The sequence below is a fragment of the Pseudophryne corroboree genome, chromosome 10 (assembly GCF_028390025.1).
Source record: "Pseudophryne corroboree isolate aPseCor3 chromosome 10, aPseCor3.hap2, whole genome shotgun sequence".
NCBI lineage: Eukaryota > Metazoa > Chordata > Amphibia > Anura > Myobatrachidae > Pseudophryne > Pseudophryne corroboree.
This window is the reverse complement of record NC_086453.1, coordinates 364,278,557-364,293,455: the sequence shown is the minus strand read 5'-3', so window position 1 is coordinate 364,293,455 and position 14,899 is coordinate 364,278,557. Positions and strand designations below refer to the sequence as shown.

The 14,899-nt window shown below is 46.0% G+C and overlaps 1 protein-coding gene across 1 annotated transcript in view; it reads right to left on the bottom strand.

The window, feature by feature from the left end:
• The window catches only part of LOC134965673 (nicotinamide N-methyltransferase-like), a 35,017-nt gene that overhangs the window by 18,080 nt on the left and 2,038 nt on the right, over positions 1–14,899 (bottom strand). The window contains exon 2 of the mRNA XM_063941997.1: positions 14,222–14,429. Within this exon, the coding sequence (XP_063798067.1) occupies positions 14,222–14,429 (208 nt within the window). The remainder of the gene's footprint in view (positions 1–14,221; positions 14,430–14,899) is intronic.

Genomic DNA, 14,899 nt, shown 5'->3' with positions numbered 1-14,899 from the left:
AATATCAGTTTCCCAGTATCCATGGCAAGATATTCCCATTCCATTACTGGCGATTAACTGTAACCATGTTAGCGGTGGAAGGTGAACCGGTTCAGTTCCCCAATAGTTCAGGTAAGTTTTTAACTGTATAGGGGTGACATGGGACCTAGTATCAATCATAGCTGGTATTTCTATGCCATTCAATAAGATGTTTATAATTGGACACTGTCTCATGTACTGTTGCCACCACCCTTCTGGTGTCAGTTCTATTCTTGCTGGTCCCCCCGAGGGTTGTCCTCCATCCTCGAGGCAGGGGAGTTTAAAGATCCAACTTGACTGCAGTTCCTCTCGATGTGCCTGCTCCGGTTGCACCGACAGCAGATTGGGCACCCCTGTGAATCAAATCTGTCAGTGGGTTGATGCCTCATTGAATGTGGAGGAGTGCACCAGTCAGTGTTCACTCTCTTTCATTCTGGCTGTCGCCTGGCCTCTCAAGGATCCATGGCTTGTCTAGCAAAATTCTTTAATTCCTTGCACATTTCTGACATGCCAGCACTTAGTTCCTCTACTCGCCCCATCAATGTTTGTAGCAAGTCAGGGAAGGGCTTCTGGGCCCCTTGAGAAACAAATTATTTTGTTCTGGAAGAATTTTCCTTGCCCAACTCCTGAAAGGCTGGCAACTCAGGGGAGGTCACTTCACTACTCCTGTGAGAGCAGCGGTGCAAGTGGGTGGGTACGGCGTACCCTTAAGTATTTAGCCACGCCATACACACGGCCGATGGGCCGATGCTCCCTCCCTCCGTTGCTGCTCACTGCCGCTGCTGCTTGAGGGGAGGAGAGCACAGCGTGCGCCTCTCCTCCCCTCAGTGTCTACCTTCAATTCAGTGCTGGCCCGTGAGCCAATCAGAGCTCGTGGTCTGGCAGCCAAGGCTCCTGATTGGCTGCTGGACTGCGAGCTTTGATTGGCTCACGGATCGGCACTGAATTAAAGGTAGACACCCGCACCGTCACCAGAGTCTGAGGGGCAGGATAGGCGCAGGCTGCGCTCTCTTCCCCTCACACACAGGATCAAGTCAGCAGCAGCAGTGAACAGCAGGGGAAGGGGGGCATGTATACCTGGTACTGGGGGCATTTTGGCACTGTGGGGGCATTTCTGTATCTGGCACTGGGGGCATGTCTGGCACAGGGGGCATATCTGTCACTGTGGGGGCATTTCTGTATCTGGCACTGGGGGCATATATGGCACTGAGTAGACATGTGTATCTGGCACTGGGGGCATATCTGGCACCGCGGAGACATGTGTTTCTGGCACTGGGAGCATATCTTGCACTGTGGGGGCATTTCTGTATCTGGCACTGGGGGCATATCTGGCACTGGGACCATTTCTGTCACTGTGGGGGCATTTCTGTATCTGGCACTGGGGGCATATCTGGCACTGGGGGCATATCTGGCACTGGGAGCATATCTGGCACTGTGGGGGCATTTCTGTATCTGGCACTGGGGGGGCATATCTGGTACTGTGGGGGCATTTATGTATCTGGCACTGTGGGCATATCTGGCATTGGGGGCATATCTGGCACTGGGGGCATATCTGGCACTGTGGGGGTATTTCTGTATCTGGCACTGCACGCATATCTGGCACTGTAAGGGCATTTCTGTATCTGGCACTGGGGGCATATCTGGCACTGGGGGACATGTGTATCTGGCACTGGGGGGAAATGTAGATCTGACACTGGGGGAATTTGTGTATATGGCACTTTGAGGCAATGTATATCTGGCACTCTGGGGGCATTTGTGTATCTTGCACTGTGGAACAATGTGTATCCGGCACTGTGGGGCAATGTTTATCTGGCACTGTGGGGCAATGTGTATCTGACACTGTGAAGCAATGTATATCTGGAACTGTGAGGTAATGTATATCTGGCACTCTGGGGGCATTTGTGTATTTGGCACAGTGAGGCAATGTGTATCTGGCACTGTGGGGCAATGTATATCTGGCACTGTGGGGCAATGTGTATCTGGCACTATTGGGGTCATATGTGTATCACCCAGTACCTATAAGACATTTTTTTCTACTTGCACCACTGGGTGAGAGTCCATCTAATTAATTGCTTCCTCTTTGAAATTAAAGAAGGAACTTGAAGTAAACTGAAGTTTTAACTAGAGATGTGCACTGGAAACTTTTTATGTTTTGGTTTTGGATCTGGATCTCTGTTCGTGATTTGGATCTGGATTGGTTTTGCCAAAACCACCCTTTCGGGTTTTGGTTTTGGATCTGGATTTTTTGTTAAAAAACATAACAGCTAAAATCACAGATTATTCTGAACACCTCACCTCACAATATTGTTTTTAAGCCAAAAGGTTGCACCAAGGTACTGTAGCTGGATGACTAAGCTAAGCGACACAAGTGGGTGGCACAAACACGTGGCCCAGCTAGGAGTGGCAATGCAGTGGCAGACAGGATGACAGTTTTAAAAACTAGTCTACAAAGAGCACATAATTCAAAGAAAAAAAAGAGGTGCAAGATGGAATTGTCCTTGGGCCCTCCCACCCACCCTTATGTTGTTTAAAGAGGACATGCACAGTTTAATAAACCCATCATTTCAGCAACAGGTGGTCTTCCTGTAAAAAGCCCACCACGTTCTCTGAAACATAACTAGCTACAAACATACCACCTCCCTATTTGATGACTTTTCACATTTTGAGAAGAGGCAAGAGGAAGAGGACATTGTCAAGAAGGTGATTACAAATTAGAGAGACAAACGCAATCAGGAACAACACACAGGCTTTCACCTCCACTCCTACATTTGTGTGGAACAGAAAGGACTTTAACCCAGCAAATATATAATTACTGTATTACTGGACAAACTGAAAAATTAGGGGCCAAAGCCTCCGAATTTGTACCCCCTTCTCCATTTTCAGGGATAACGATAATCTCAGTTTTAATGCTGGGATGCAAATAAACTGGTGTATACCACAGGATCAAGATTGGATATATTCCCCTTCTTAGAGTCTGGGGATTTATTTTGTAAAAATCTCGTGGGTTTCTTTTTTTCCATATTTTAATTGCATGTTTATTTACATAATTTGTGGCATATGCCTTCTTTAAATTTTTCACAGCTCCCAGTTACATGAATGTGAGCATGTATGTCTGTGTGTCTTGTTTATTGTATTCCTATTTCCTTTTTTAAATAAAGCTGCCACTTAGATATTTTAGCAGCCTCTTGTGAGCCCCCACAGCAGCCTCGGATCAGGCAAGTTGAGTTCAGGTGGGTTTGGTACAGTACTAGGCAGGATTTTTTTGTTATTGAGACCCTGCCCTAGTGGAGTTTACCATTCTAATCCAAACTCATTTCATATTACAAGTAGGACTGTGAGAGGAAGCAATGCTTTCCTCTGTGCCGGCAGCATGCCTCAGCCTGGCAAGCCAGACAGCTTTCTGGCTGTAAACCACCATGAGACTCCATACTGTGCCCTTATTTAGTAACAGTGCCTCACGGGAGCTCCTGGCCCATCTAGTGCTGCAGTGCAATGGAAAGCTGATGTAATGCAAGATCACTGAAACTCTGTTCTTCTAACACTGCAAGGTCTTGAGATAACCCTACGCAGCCCTTACATTGTACAATTATTAAGGAGAAAACATGTACAAAATAAAGGAAAAGAACCCTGTACAACAAATGTGCATCTTGTATATAATCCCAAAATATGGAAAATGAATAAATCAAAATAAAGGTTAACTAATTGGGGCCATTAATTTGAGTCTCTAACAAGAAATAATTAAGAAGAACCTCTCTCTAATGCTGGGTACACAGTGAACACTAGAAGATATATCTACTAGAGATGGCCCTGTTCAGACAGGGCACCCCTAGAATTATATGGCAGACATATAGACATAGGTGTGTTTTGGAAATCTAGTTTTCTCCAGCAGTTGCCAAAGAAAATGCAGTAGGAGATGTTGCCATGTCACGTTCTGCTGGATTATGATTGTGTCTCTCCGGAGTCTGACTGACTTTGGCCACAAATGTGGTCTCTCCCCACTTTATTGGAAAACACTTCGCCCAACTTGGAATTTCCATTTCCACCTTTGCGGCTATGTGTTTTCACATATCTGGTTGTGATGTTGAATCTTGTTTCATATTCTGCACTAGGCTTTAATTTAAACTTTAAACCTAGGATCAGGTACAGCAGCACCCCTGAAATTATATGGCAGCGCCTCTGGACTTATACAAGAGATATGCTAAACCCCTATGTTTTTACAGCATATAGTACTGGGCCACAGCATTCCTTTATTTTTACAGCACCCCTATATTTTTACAGCATAAATGACTGGGCCACAGCATTCCTTTATTTTTACAGCACCCCTATATTTTACAGCATAAATGACAGGGCCACCATCTTCCTTTATTTTTACAACACCCAACAGGGACACAGCATTCCGAAATTTCTAAAACACCCGACAGGGAGACAGCGTTCCTTTGTTTTTACAGCACCCCTTTATTTTTACAGAATATAGGACAGGGCCACAGTGTTCCTTTATTTTTACAGAATATAGGACAGGGCCACAGTGTTCCTTTATTTTTACAGCACCCCTATATTCTTACAGCACCCCTGTATTTTTACAGCATACAGGACAGTGCCATAGTATTCTATTATTTTTACAGCACCCGACAGGGACACAGCATTCCTTTATTTTTACAGCACCTGATGGGGAGTCACCATTCCTTTAATTTTGCAGCACCCCTTTATATTGACAGAATACAGGACAGGGCCACAGCATTTCTTTATTTTTACAGCACCCTATATATTCACAACATACAGAACAGGGCCACATCATTCCGTTACTTTTGCAGCACCCGACAGGGACACAGCATTTATTTTTACAGCACCCAACATAGGGGATCATTTTAAATTGATCGCTAGCTGACGATTTTCACAGCGCAGCAATCAGGTGAAAAAACTGCATTTCTGCGCATGCATATGCCCCGCAATGCACTCACGCGACGTACGGGTGTAGAGCTCTTTGTGGTTGTGCTCAGGTTCTAGTGAAGTTTTCCTTTGCACTGGTGGCCGCAAGAAGATTGACAGGAAGGGGGCATTACTGAGTGTCAAATGACCGTTTTCAGGTAGTGTTTGTAAAAACGCAGGCGTCCACAGCAAAAGACAAAGGAGTTGTTCCGCACTGGTAAGTGTTAGCAGACAGAACCTTATTACCAAGTGTAATGTCTGAGACCGACTTTGGAAAATATTACACAATGGGGGTAATTACAAGTTGATCGCAGCAGGAATTCTGTTAGCAATTGGGCAAAACCATGTGCACTGCAGGGGAGGCAGATATAACATGTGCAGAGAGAGTTAGATTTGGGTGTGGTGTGTTCAATTTGCAATCTAATTTGCAGTGTAAAAATAAAGCAGCCAGTATTTACCCTGCACAGAAACAAAATAACCCACCCAAATCTAACTCTCCCTGCAAATGTTATATCTGCCAAACCTACAGTGCACATGGGCCCTCATTCCGAGTTGTTCGCTCGCAAGCTGCTTTTAGCAGCTTTGCACACGCTAAGCCGCCGCCTACTGGGAGTGAATCTTAGCTTCTTAAAATTGCGAACGAAAGATTTGCAATATTGCGAAAAGACATCTCTGTGCAGTTTCTGAGTAGCTCGAGACTTACTCTGCCAGTGCGATCAGGTCAGTGCTTGTCGTTCCTGGTTTGACGTCACAAACACACCCAGCGTTCGTCCAGACACTCCTCCGTTTCTCCAGCCACTCCCGTGTTTTTCCCAGAAACGGTAGCGTTTTTTCCCACACGCCCATAAAACGGCCTGTTTCCGCCCAGAAACACCCACTTCCTGTCAATCACATTACGATCACCAGAACGAAGAAAAAAACGTGAGTAAAATACCTAACTGCATAGCAAATTTACTTGGCGCAGTCGCAGTGCGGACATTGCGCATGCGCACTAAGCGGAAAATCGCTGCGATGCGAAAAAATTTACCGAGCGAACAACTCGGAATGACCACCATGGTTTTGCCAAACTGCTAAAAAATTTCCTGCTGCGATCAACTTGGAATTACCCCCAATGTGTAAATATGCCATTGGTGGTGCTCCCTGAGTCAGTGGATTAACATGAGAGAGTAATAAAAAAAGAAGGACTCTGTGCTGGGGCACTCTTATATGAAAAATTGATAGACAATAAAATGTAACCTTTATTAAGAATCATATAAAATATAGTGTGTCAAACAAGGTATAGTATTCTAAATTAAATATAAATTAATGAACAGTAAATACTGCCAAGGTGAAGAATTATTTTGTGCAATAACAGGAGTAGCTTCACATATGTCTACTAACAATGAGTAGATGGCTAGAATCTCCTAAAATGGTATTCCGTATATTGGCCCTCATTCCGAGTTGTTCGCTCGCAAGCTGCTTTTAGCAGCTTTGCACACGCTAAGCCGCCGCCTACTGGGAGTGAATCTTAGCTTATCAAAATTGCGAACGAAAGATTAGCAAAATTGCGAATACACACTTCTTAGCAGTTTCTGAGTAGCTCCAGACTTACTCGGCATCTGCGATCAGGTCAGTGCTTGTCGTTCCTGGTTTGACGTCACAAACACACCCAGCGTTCGCCCAGACACTCTCCCGTTTCCTCAGCCACTCCCGCGTTTTTCCCAGAAACGGTAGCGTTTTTTCGCACACACCCATAAAACGGCCAGTTTCCGCCCAGAAACACCCACTTCCTGTCAATCACATTACGATCACCAGAACGAAGAAAAATCCTTGTAATGCCGTGAGTAAAATACCTAACTGCATAGCAAATTTACTTGGCGCAGTCGCACTGCGGACATTGCGCATGCGCATTAGCGACTAATCGCTCCGTTGCGAGAAAAAAATACCGAGCGAACAACTCGGAATGACCACCATTGATTTTAGCACCAATTAGATAAATGGTTGGTTGCCTAACTTGGTGTTAATCCACCTTCTGTGTAAATATCTAACAGTGGTGTCACCATAGGCACAGAGGCGTCACTCACCTCTGTGACACCCGGTGCGGCAACGAGTATAAAGGGGGTGGAACTTCACGGGAATGGGCGTGGCTTAAACAGAGGGTCGGGGCTTCGCGGGCGGAACCCGTTTTTTGATTATTGCAGGCACACAAAGGGGCGGGGCTTTGCAAAGGGGTGGGGCTTCGCGTCCCGACACCCGTTTTTTTTTTCCACTGGGGGGTGTGGGAGGTGAGGGCTCACTCCCGGGAGGTGCTGTCCCTGCAGTGCTGCCTCCTACACAGTGACAGGAGCCGAGTGCTACACTTAATATATCAGTGCAGCACTCGGCTTCTGTCACTCTGCAGGAGCCGGCATTTTGGTGTCACCCCTCGGCGGGTGACACCCGGGAGCGGGCCGCACCCCCCGCACCCCCCTTGTGACGCCACTGCATAGGCATTTTGATGCAGTAGGTTAGACAAGAATGTATAATCTGCTATGTAAATGATAGATGATTATTGTTAGGCTATTGATTAAACTGTAAAAAAAAAATTGTACTTAAGCCACAATAAGTTTAAAGAGGGGACTTTTTCCCCTGGTATTTAAACTACCAGGACCTGCCCAAAGAGCCCGAGGTTGCTTAGGTGGGGGAACTCACGCAATTTTTTTTTACCTTTTTAACTATTTCTGACCCTTTTCCAGAGAGAAGCATGCACGGATCTCACTGATCCGTGCATGACTATCTGAACACGCCAGCATAAAGCAGGTCTAATTGAAAGCTCCATTTTATGAATTCTAGGCTTTCTTGGCAGTGTTTGGCTATTGTCAGTAGTGATTGAGAATCCAAATTGTTAGTAAATTACCGAGCTGTATAAAGTTCAACACAGATTCTCTAATGCCAACGATCTACAGTACTGTGTTGCTCGAACAGTTAGTTGCGTCAGAATACACTAATTTATATTGACTGGTACTATATTTCTACCGGTGCTCATTACTACTGTGTTCTTTAGATAGCGGAATGAGTCGATCCTGCAGATTTACTCTGATTTATGTGAAACCTGTGTGTACCCTTCCATTAAATGTAATACAAAGAAAAAAAACAAATTAATAAAGTGAATGTCGGGGAAAAAAAATGTATAGATTGGCACTTTGGTAATCGAACCCGGGACTTTCAGCGTGGTAGGTGGGAGCCTTCACCGCTTGCTCAACCACGTCGCTGCATGGAAGTTACACAAGTTCATGTGTAAAAGCAGTGCAAGCAGCGATTCCTTCCCATTGGTGTATGTTTAAGCTGTTAGGGGACTCGGACGCTCATAAACAAAACACGGTATTTAGTGCAGTGTACATACTTTAAAGTCAATGAGCTACATTATTCCTTTCACACATTAGTTGCATCTACATACACAAGTGTTTTAACATGTTCGTTTGCTTCTGTATGAACTATTTTTTTTTACTCTCTCCGTCTGACCATTGGTCACCATCTGTGTGTACACTATGCAGTTCAGGACTGTATATTAACATTACAGTAGTCACTGACCATTTGCCAGAGCTTGTACTGTAGATCAATCCACCGCTATTCGAACTAAAGTTCTGGATTAGTGGAGCATTAGCCAACCAGTGGTGGAGATGTGTATTGCATGCTCGTGCCTCAATGCAACTGTCCATGATTAAACTCAGCAACCTAAGCTATCGCAAAGGCATGACTAAACTTCCGTCTATGCGCAGAAACAGCCAAGATAATGGAGGACCCATCTGTACTTTCAGCATTGCACACTCACCAATGTACGAGGGGCACTCTATGCATTTGTAGATATTAATAAAGAAATATACCACAACAACACATAAGACAAATATATGAGTACAAATAAGCCATTCTACAGTGAATATGAAAAGGGAAAGTGATCTTTTGGTGGGGTACCACATATTTTCCTGACTGTCCCCTCCATAGCTGCCTCATTTAGAGGTCCATTTATTAACATTATTTTTACTAAAATAATGTGAAAAGGGGTGTTTTCTGCTTTCATACCCGTTTCACGTTATTTTAGTATCACCTGCATGTATTAAAGGGCTTTTGGAGCAGTTTTCATGAAAAACTACTCCAAATCCTTTAATTCACTTTTTTTAGTGACCCACATCACATTCCCCATACTTATAATGAAAAATGCGAATTTACTAAAGAAAATATTGCAGTGTGCCCTGTGATAAATTTGCCAGCTCAGGCTTGTCAGATCACAGGGCAGCACTGTGATAGGCAGTCACTTGCCCAGCTTTTTCTGCCACTGTTGGTGGGGGCAGCACATGCGCAGCAGAACATCGGGGTATTTTTATGAAAAATATCCCGATGATGCTGCGGAGTGTCATCGCAGGGACAGAGCTTGCTCACAAGCTGTGTCCCTACATGTGATAATTGATACATCCCTACAATGTAATCAATTATCGCAGTGCAAGATTTGGCGATTTTATCACATGACATCTGCATCCAAGGATGCGGATCATGATAAATAGGCCCCTTAGTTCTCCCTGCATATATCCTCAATTTTCCCCTTGTCTCTCATTACCCCCTCTATAGCTCTCGGTATCAGTCAGTTCCTTCCATATAACACTGAGCCCCTTGCAGCACTCACTGACCTCATATCTCAGCCACTGAACCCCTCCCACACAGTTCACTCACTGACTGCACAGCCAGAGGTGTAGCATGTAGCCATAGCGCCCGGAACAAGTTCGTGCCATGGCACCCCCCCAATTACACATAAACACATCCCCATCACTTTCTTCAGCTACAGCCCCCTTCACCTTCTTCAGCCCACAGACCCATCACCATCCTCAGCTCCCAGACCTTCATCTTCCTCTGCCACAGCCCAATCTTCAGCCTCCATCATCTTCCTCAGCCCTTCACCTTACTCAGCCTACAGCTCCATCCCCTTACTCAGCCCCTAGCTCCATCACCTTCCTAAGCTCCCAGTCCCCTCACCTTCCCCATATACACATTAAGCAAGGTAGTGCTATATACACGTTACGCCAGGTATTCCCATATACACATTATGCCAGGTAGCTCCATATACACATTACGCTAGGTATCTCATTATACACATTATGCCAGGTAGCCCCATATACACTCTACACCATGTAGCCCATATACACTAAACTCCAGGTAACCTCATGTACACTTTACACCAGGTAGCCCCATATACACTCTATGCCAGGCAGCACCATATACACTAAATTCCAGGTAGCCCCACATACACTCTATCCCAGGTAGCCCCATGTACACTTTATGACAGGTAGCCCCATGTACAGTCTATCAAAGGTAGCCCCATGTACACTTTACGCCAGGTAGCCCCATATACAGATGTGTCCACTTACAACTTTGCTATTTTGCTAAATTTGGCAGAACATGCAAAACACGGCTAAGCTGTTTTTCACGAGTAGCGAGTGGATGGATTTAAAAAAATCTGTGTGCCATAATAGAATATGTATAAAGTAACATATTACAGAAGTAAATTAAGATAAATCTCAAGGCATGGGTAAATCTCTGAGCCTATGGAATGCAAAACTATGCCATACATAGGGGGATATAGAAAAGATGTATGTGGACACATCTGTACACTCTATGCCAGGTAGCCCCATGTACACTGTATACCAGGTAGCCCCATGTACACTTTACGCCAGTTAGCCCCATATACACTCTACGCCAGGTAGCCCCATGTACACTTTATGCCAGGCATCCCCATGTACACTCTACGCCAGGTAGCCCCATATACACTCTACACCAGGTAGCCCCATGTACACTTTATGACATATAGCCCCATGTACTCTCTATCAAAGGTAGCCCAATGTACACTCTATGCCAGGTAGCCCCATATACACTTTATGCCAGGTAGCCCCATGTGCACTATACACCAGGAAGCCCCATGTACACTTTACACCAGGTAGCCCCATGTACACTCTACACCAGGTAGCCCCATGTACACTTTACGCCAGGTAGCCCCATGTACACTTTACACCAGGTAGCCCCATATACACTGTACTCCAGGTAGCCCCATGTACGCTTTACGCCAGGTAGCCCCATGTACACTCTATCAAAGGTAGCCCAATGTACACTTTGCGCCAGGTAGCCCCATATACACTCTACGCCAGGTAGCCCCATGTACACTCTACACCAGGTAGCCCCATGTACACTCTACACCAGGTAGCCCCATGTACACTTTACATCAGGTAGCCCCATGTACACTCTACACCAGGTAGCCACATGTACCCTCTACACCAGGTAGCCCCATGTACACTTTACGTCAGGTAGCCCCAAGTACACTCTACACCAGGAAGCCCCATGTACACTTTATGCCAGGTAGCCCCATGTACACTTTATGCCAGGTAGCCCCATATACACTGTACGCCAGGTAGCTCCATGTACACTTTATGCCAGGTAGCCCCATGTACACTGTACACCAGGTAGCCCAATGTACTCTTTACGCCAGGTAGCCCCATATACACTCTATGCCAGGTAGCCCCATGTACACTTTATGCCAGGTAGCCCCATGTACACTCTACACCAGGTAGCCCCATATACACTCTACACCAGGTAGCCCCATGTACACTTTACGTCAGGTAGCCCCATGTACACTCTACACCAGGTAGCCCCATATACACTTTACGCCAGGTAGCCCCATATACACTGTACACCAGGTAGCTCCATGTACACTTTATGCCAGGTAACCCCATGTACACTGTACACCAGGTAGCCCCATGTACACTTTACGCCAGGTAGCCCCATATACACTCTATGCCAGGTAGCCCCATGTACACTTTATGCCAGGTAGCCCCATGTACACTCCACACCAGGTAGCCCCATATACACTCTACACCAGGTAGCCCCATGTACACTCTATGTCAGGTAGCCCCATGTACACTCTATGCCAGGTAGCCCCATGTACACTCTATGCCAGGTAGCCCCATGTACACTAACCAGGATAGAGTAAGATTGTGTGCGTCTCACCCTCCCTGCAGCTTCGGGTCCTGCTGCTCCACAATTCATGAGACCCACCGCTCTGCTGCTTGCCCTTCCTGCAGCTCCAGGACCTGCCGCTCTGCTGACCATGCTCCCTGCAGCTACGGGTCCAGCCACTCCACTGACCATGCTCCATGCAGCTCTGGGACCCGCTGCTGTGCTGACCACACTACCTGCAGCCCTGGGACCCACTGGCACCTTCTGGAGGTTTCGGCACCTGGAGCTTGCGCTCCACTGGAACCGCCCTCCCTATGCCCCTATGCACATCACACTCTGGTCTCACTGTACCAACAACAGCACTCAGTGTTCTCCTGAGACACCCTCACTGTCCCCTTACACATTCACTTTCTCCTTCACAGTCTACTATGTGTCACCCTTGTCCCTTTCAAAGTTCACCTCACAGCCCTCCCCTTTCCTCTACTATTCATTTCACAGCACCTCCCCTTCCCACAGCCCCTTCTAACAGCCACCCCACAGCACCCCGGCCCCTCAAATCCACCTCACAGCACTCCCACCAGAGCCTTCACTGTCCTTCCCAAGCACTCCCCAAATTTAATAACTACCTTACAGCCCCACCTGCCCCTCCAATGCACACCACCTGGTAGTCACCCTCCTTTAATGCCCATGTCAAAGCATCCCTCCCTATTTTTCTGTAAATCTATCACAGAACTCCCCCTTCACTATCCACCCCACACAGCACCCCCCTGCAATGTCCATCTCACATCACTCCCTTCAATGTCCACCTCACAGCATCTCCCTTCAATGCACTCCACCCTTCAACAACCATCACACATCAACCCCCTACTCAGTCCCCCTCAGTGTACACCCCACAGCACTCTCTTTCCCCCACCCAGTCTACAGCAATCTCCCTGGTTCATCCAATAACCACCCCTCAGCAGCACAAACAAATTTACCTGCTCTACTTTTGCCTAGTCTCCTGTGGCTGCTCAGCTCTTCTTATCCTATGATGACAAGCTCCCCAGCAGCGGCACACAGCAGCCTGATACACATGCGTATTCACACCTGTCAGTGAGAGAGGAGCTCAGGGAGGTAGAGCTGCCTGGCCAGCTTCTCTTATTGTGTTATAGTGCAGAGCAGCCAGGCAGGGAGCATCCTCTCTACCTACCTCCTATCTGCCTCCCACAGCTGGCCATGTGCAAGCAGAGCGTGGCTGCAGGTGGCCCAGGAGCTAAGACAGCAGATGGCACCATGCCCCCCATCCCAGCCTATCACTGGCTGCATCACACCTATAAAAGTAGATGCCAGTACTTTAATTGATCTGACTTAATAATATGTTCATTCATTGACCACAAGAGGTCAATAATAAACAGCCAACAGAATGGTTCCCCATAATGCAGCCAGACTCACGACTGTATGTGTTATAAGGCTCCTTTTAATTCATGTCTGTATTCTGGAAAGAGCAACTTCTTGTCCCTCAGTAAAGGGTTTTTTATTTTTACCTATTGCTCTCCTTCAGGAGAGATGGGAAGAAGAATCCATATGGATTTAGGCGATGAATGTAACTGAAACCCAGGGATTTGGACAAGTTGTTTATTTCAAATGAAAGAGTTAAACAGTAATGTGTTTAGTAATATTATCTAAGTCTGGTGAAATACATATAACAGGAGACCATGGAGGTCATTCAGATCTGATCACTAGGCTGCGTTTTTCGCTGTCCTGCATTCAGATTGTCGCCGCCTACAGGGGGAGTGTATATTTGCTGTGTAAGTGTGCGATGCTATGTGTACGCCGAGCTGCTAAAATTCTGTGTGTGCCGTCTCTGCGCATCCCAGGACTTACTCTTCCAGTGCGATTGGGGCCAGACCTGACGTCAGACCCCCTCCAAGAAAATGATTGGGAACGCCTGTGTTATCCAGAACACTCCCAGAAAACGGTCAGTTACCACCCACAAGTGGCTTCCTCCTGTCAATCACCTTGCGAATGCCCAAACAAATGGATTTTTCACACCATCCCATCGCTGACTGACAATCCCCATTGTTATTATCCGACACACATTGCAGTGCATACACATGCACAGTTAGGGTTAGAGTTAGGCATGCATAGTTAGGATCTGATCGTCCTCTGTGCTAAAACGCACAGCAGTGATCAGATCTGAATTACCCCCAATGGCATGAGCTGTACAACAGATATTTCTTTCATCCCAGGATAAATAAGGGTCAGTGTAAAGCATTTGGAATAGGTTACTGAGTACTGACACTGGGTTACAGTGATAGATGTTTTGGAAAATAAGTTTTCTTACCTTTTTCCTTCTAGATATTTAATATATTCCATTACGTGAGACCAATCAAACGCTCCGGTACGTGTGTTAATCCATTTGTTCAGCTCCATAATACATTGCTCAGAGCACTTCAGCACAAGGATCTGGTCGAAATATCCACTGGCTGTATAGAGATGATGAATGATTGAGCCAATACTGATGTCAATCAAAAGGTCTCCCTTAATGTGACCTGCAGGGAAAGATCCCAGTGATTACAGAGTGTAATATAATATGTAGCATCTACTGTACTCTACTATGCATCATTCTGTAATGTCCTGTTACAGGTAGAGGTGTGCGGGTTCTGATTTACTCTTTTTTTTGCCAAATTTATTGCAAGTTTGGATTTATCCATACTTATCTTATTGGTTATCCTACACAAGTGGGAACCTGCACATCCCTAGATACAGGTAAGCCACTTCCTCACAACACACCTGTTGCTGCTTCACTGTAATATATGAGGTATGTAAGTACTTCTTTGATCAGCATTTCCAGTAACTGGAGCCACCTTTCCTGCATATACATACAGACATTTACAGACCTCAGAAGTGTCATCATGTGCCATCATGTAAACTCTTAGGAAACATGCACACTTAGATATCACTGATGCCTGGTGTGAGTGAGTTACCAGTTCCCTCTGCTAGTGTCTATTACAATGCAATG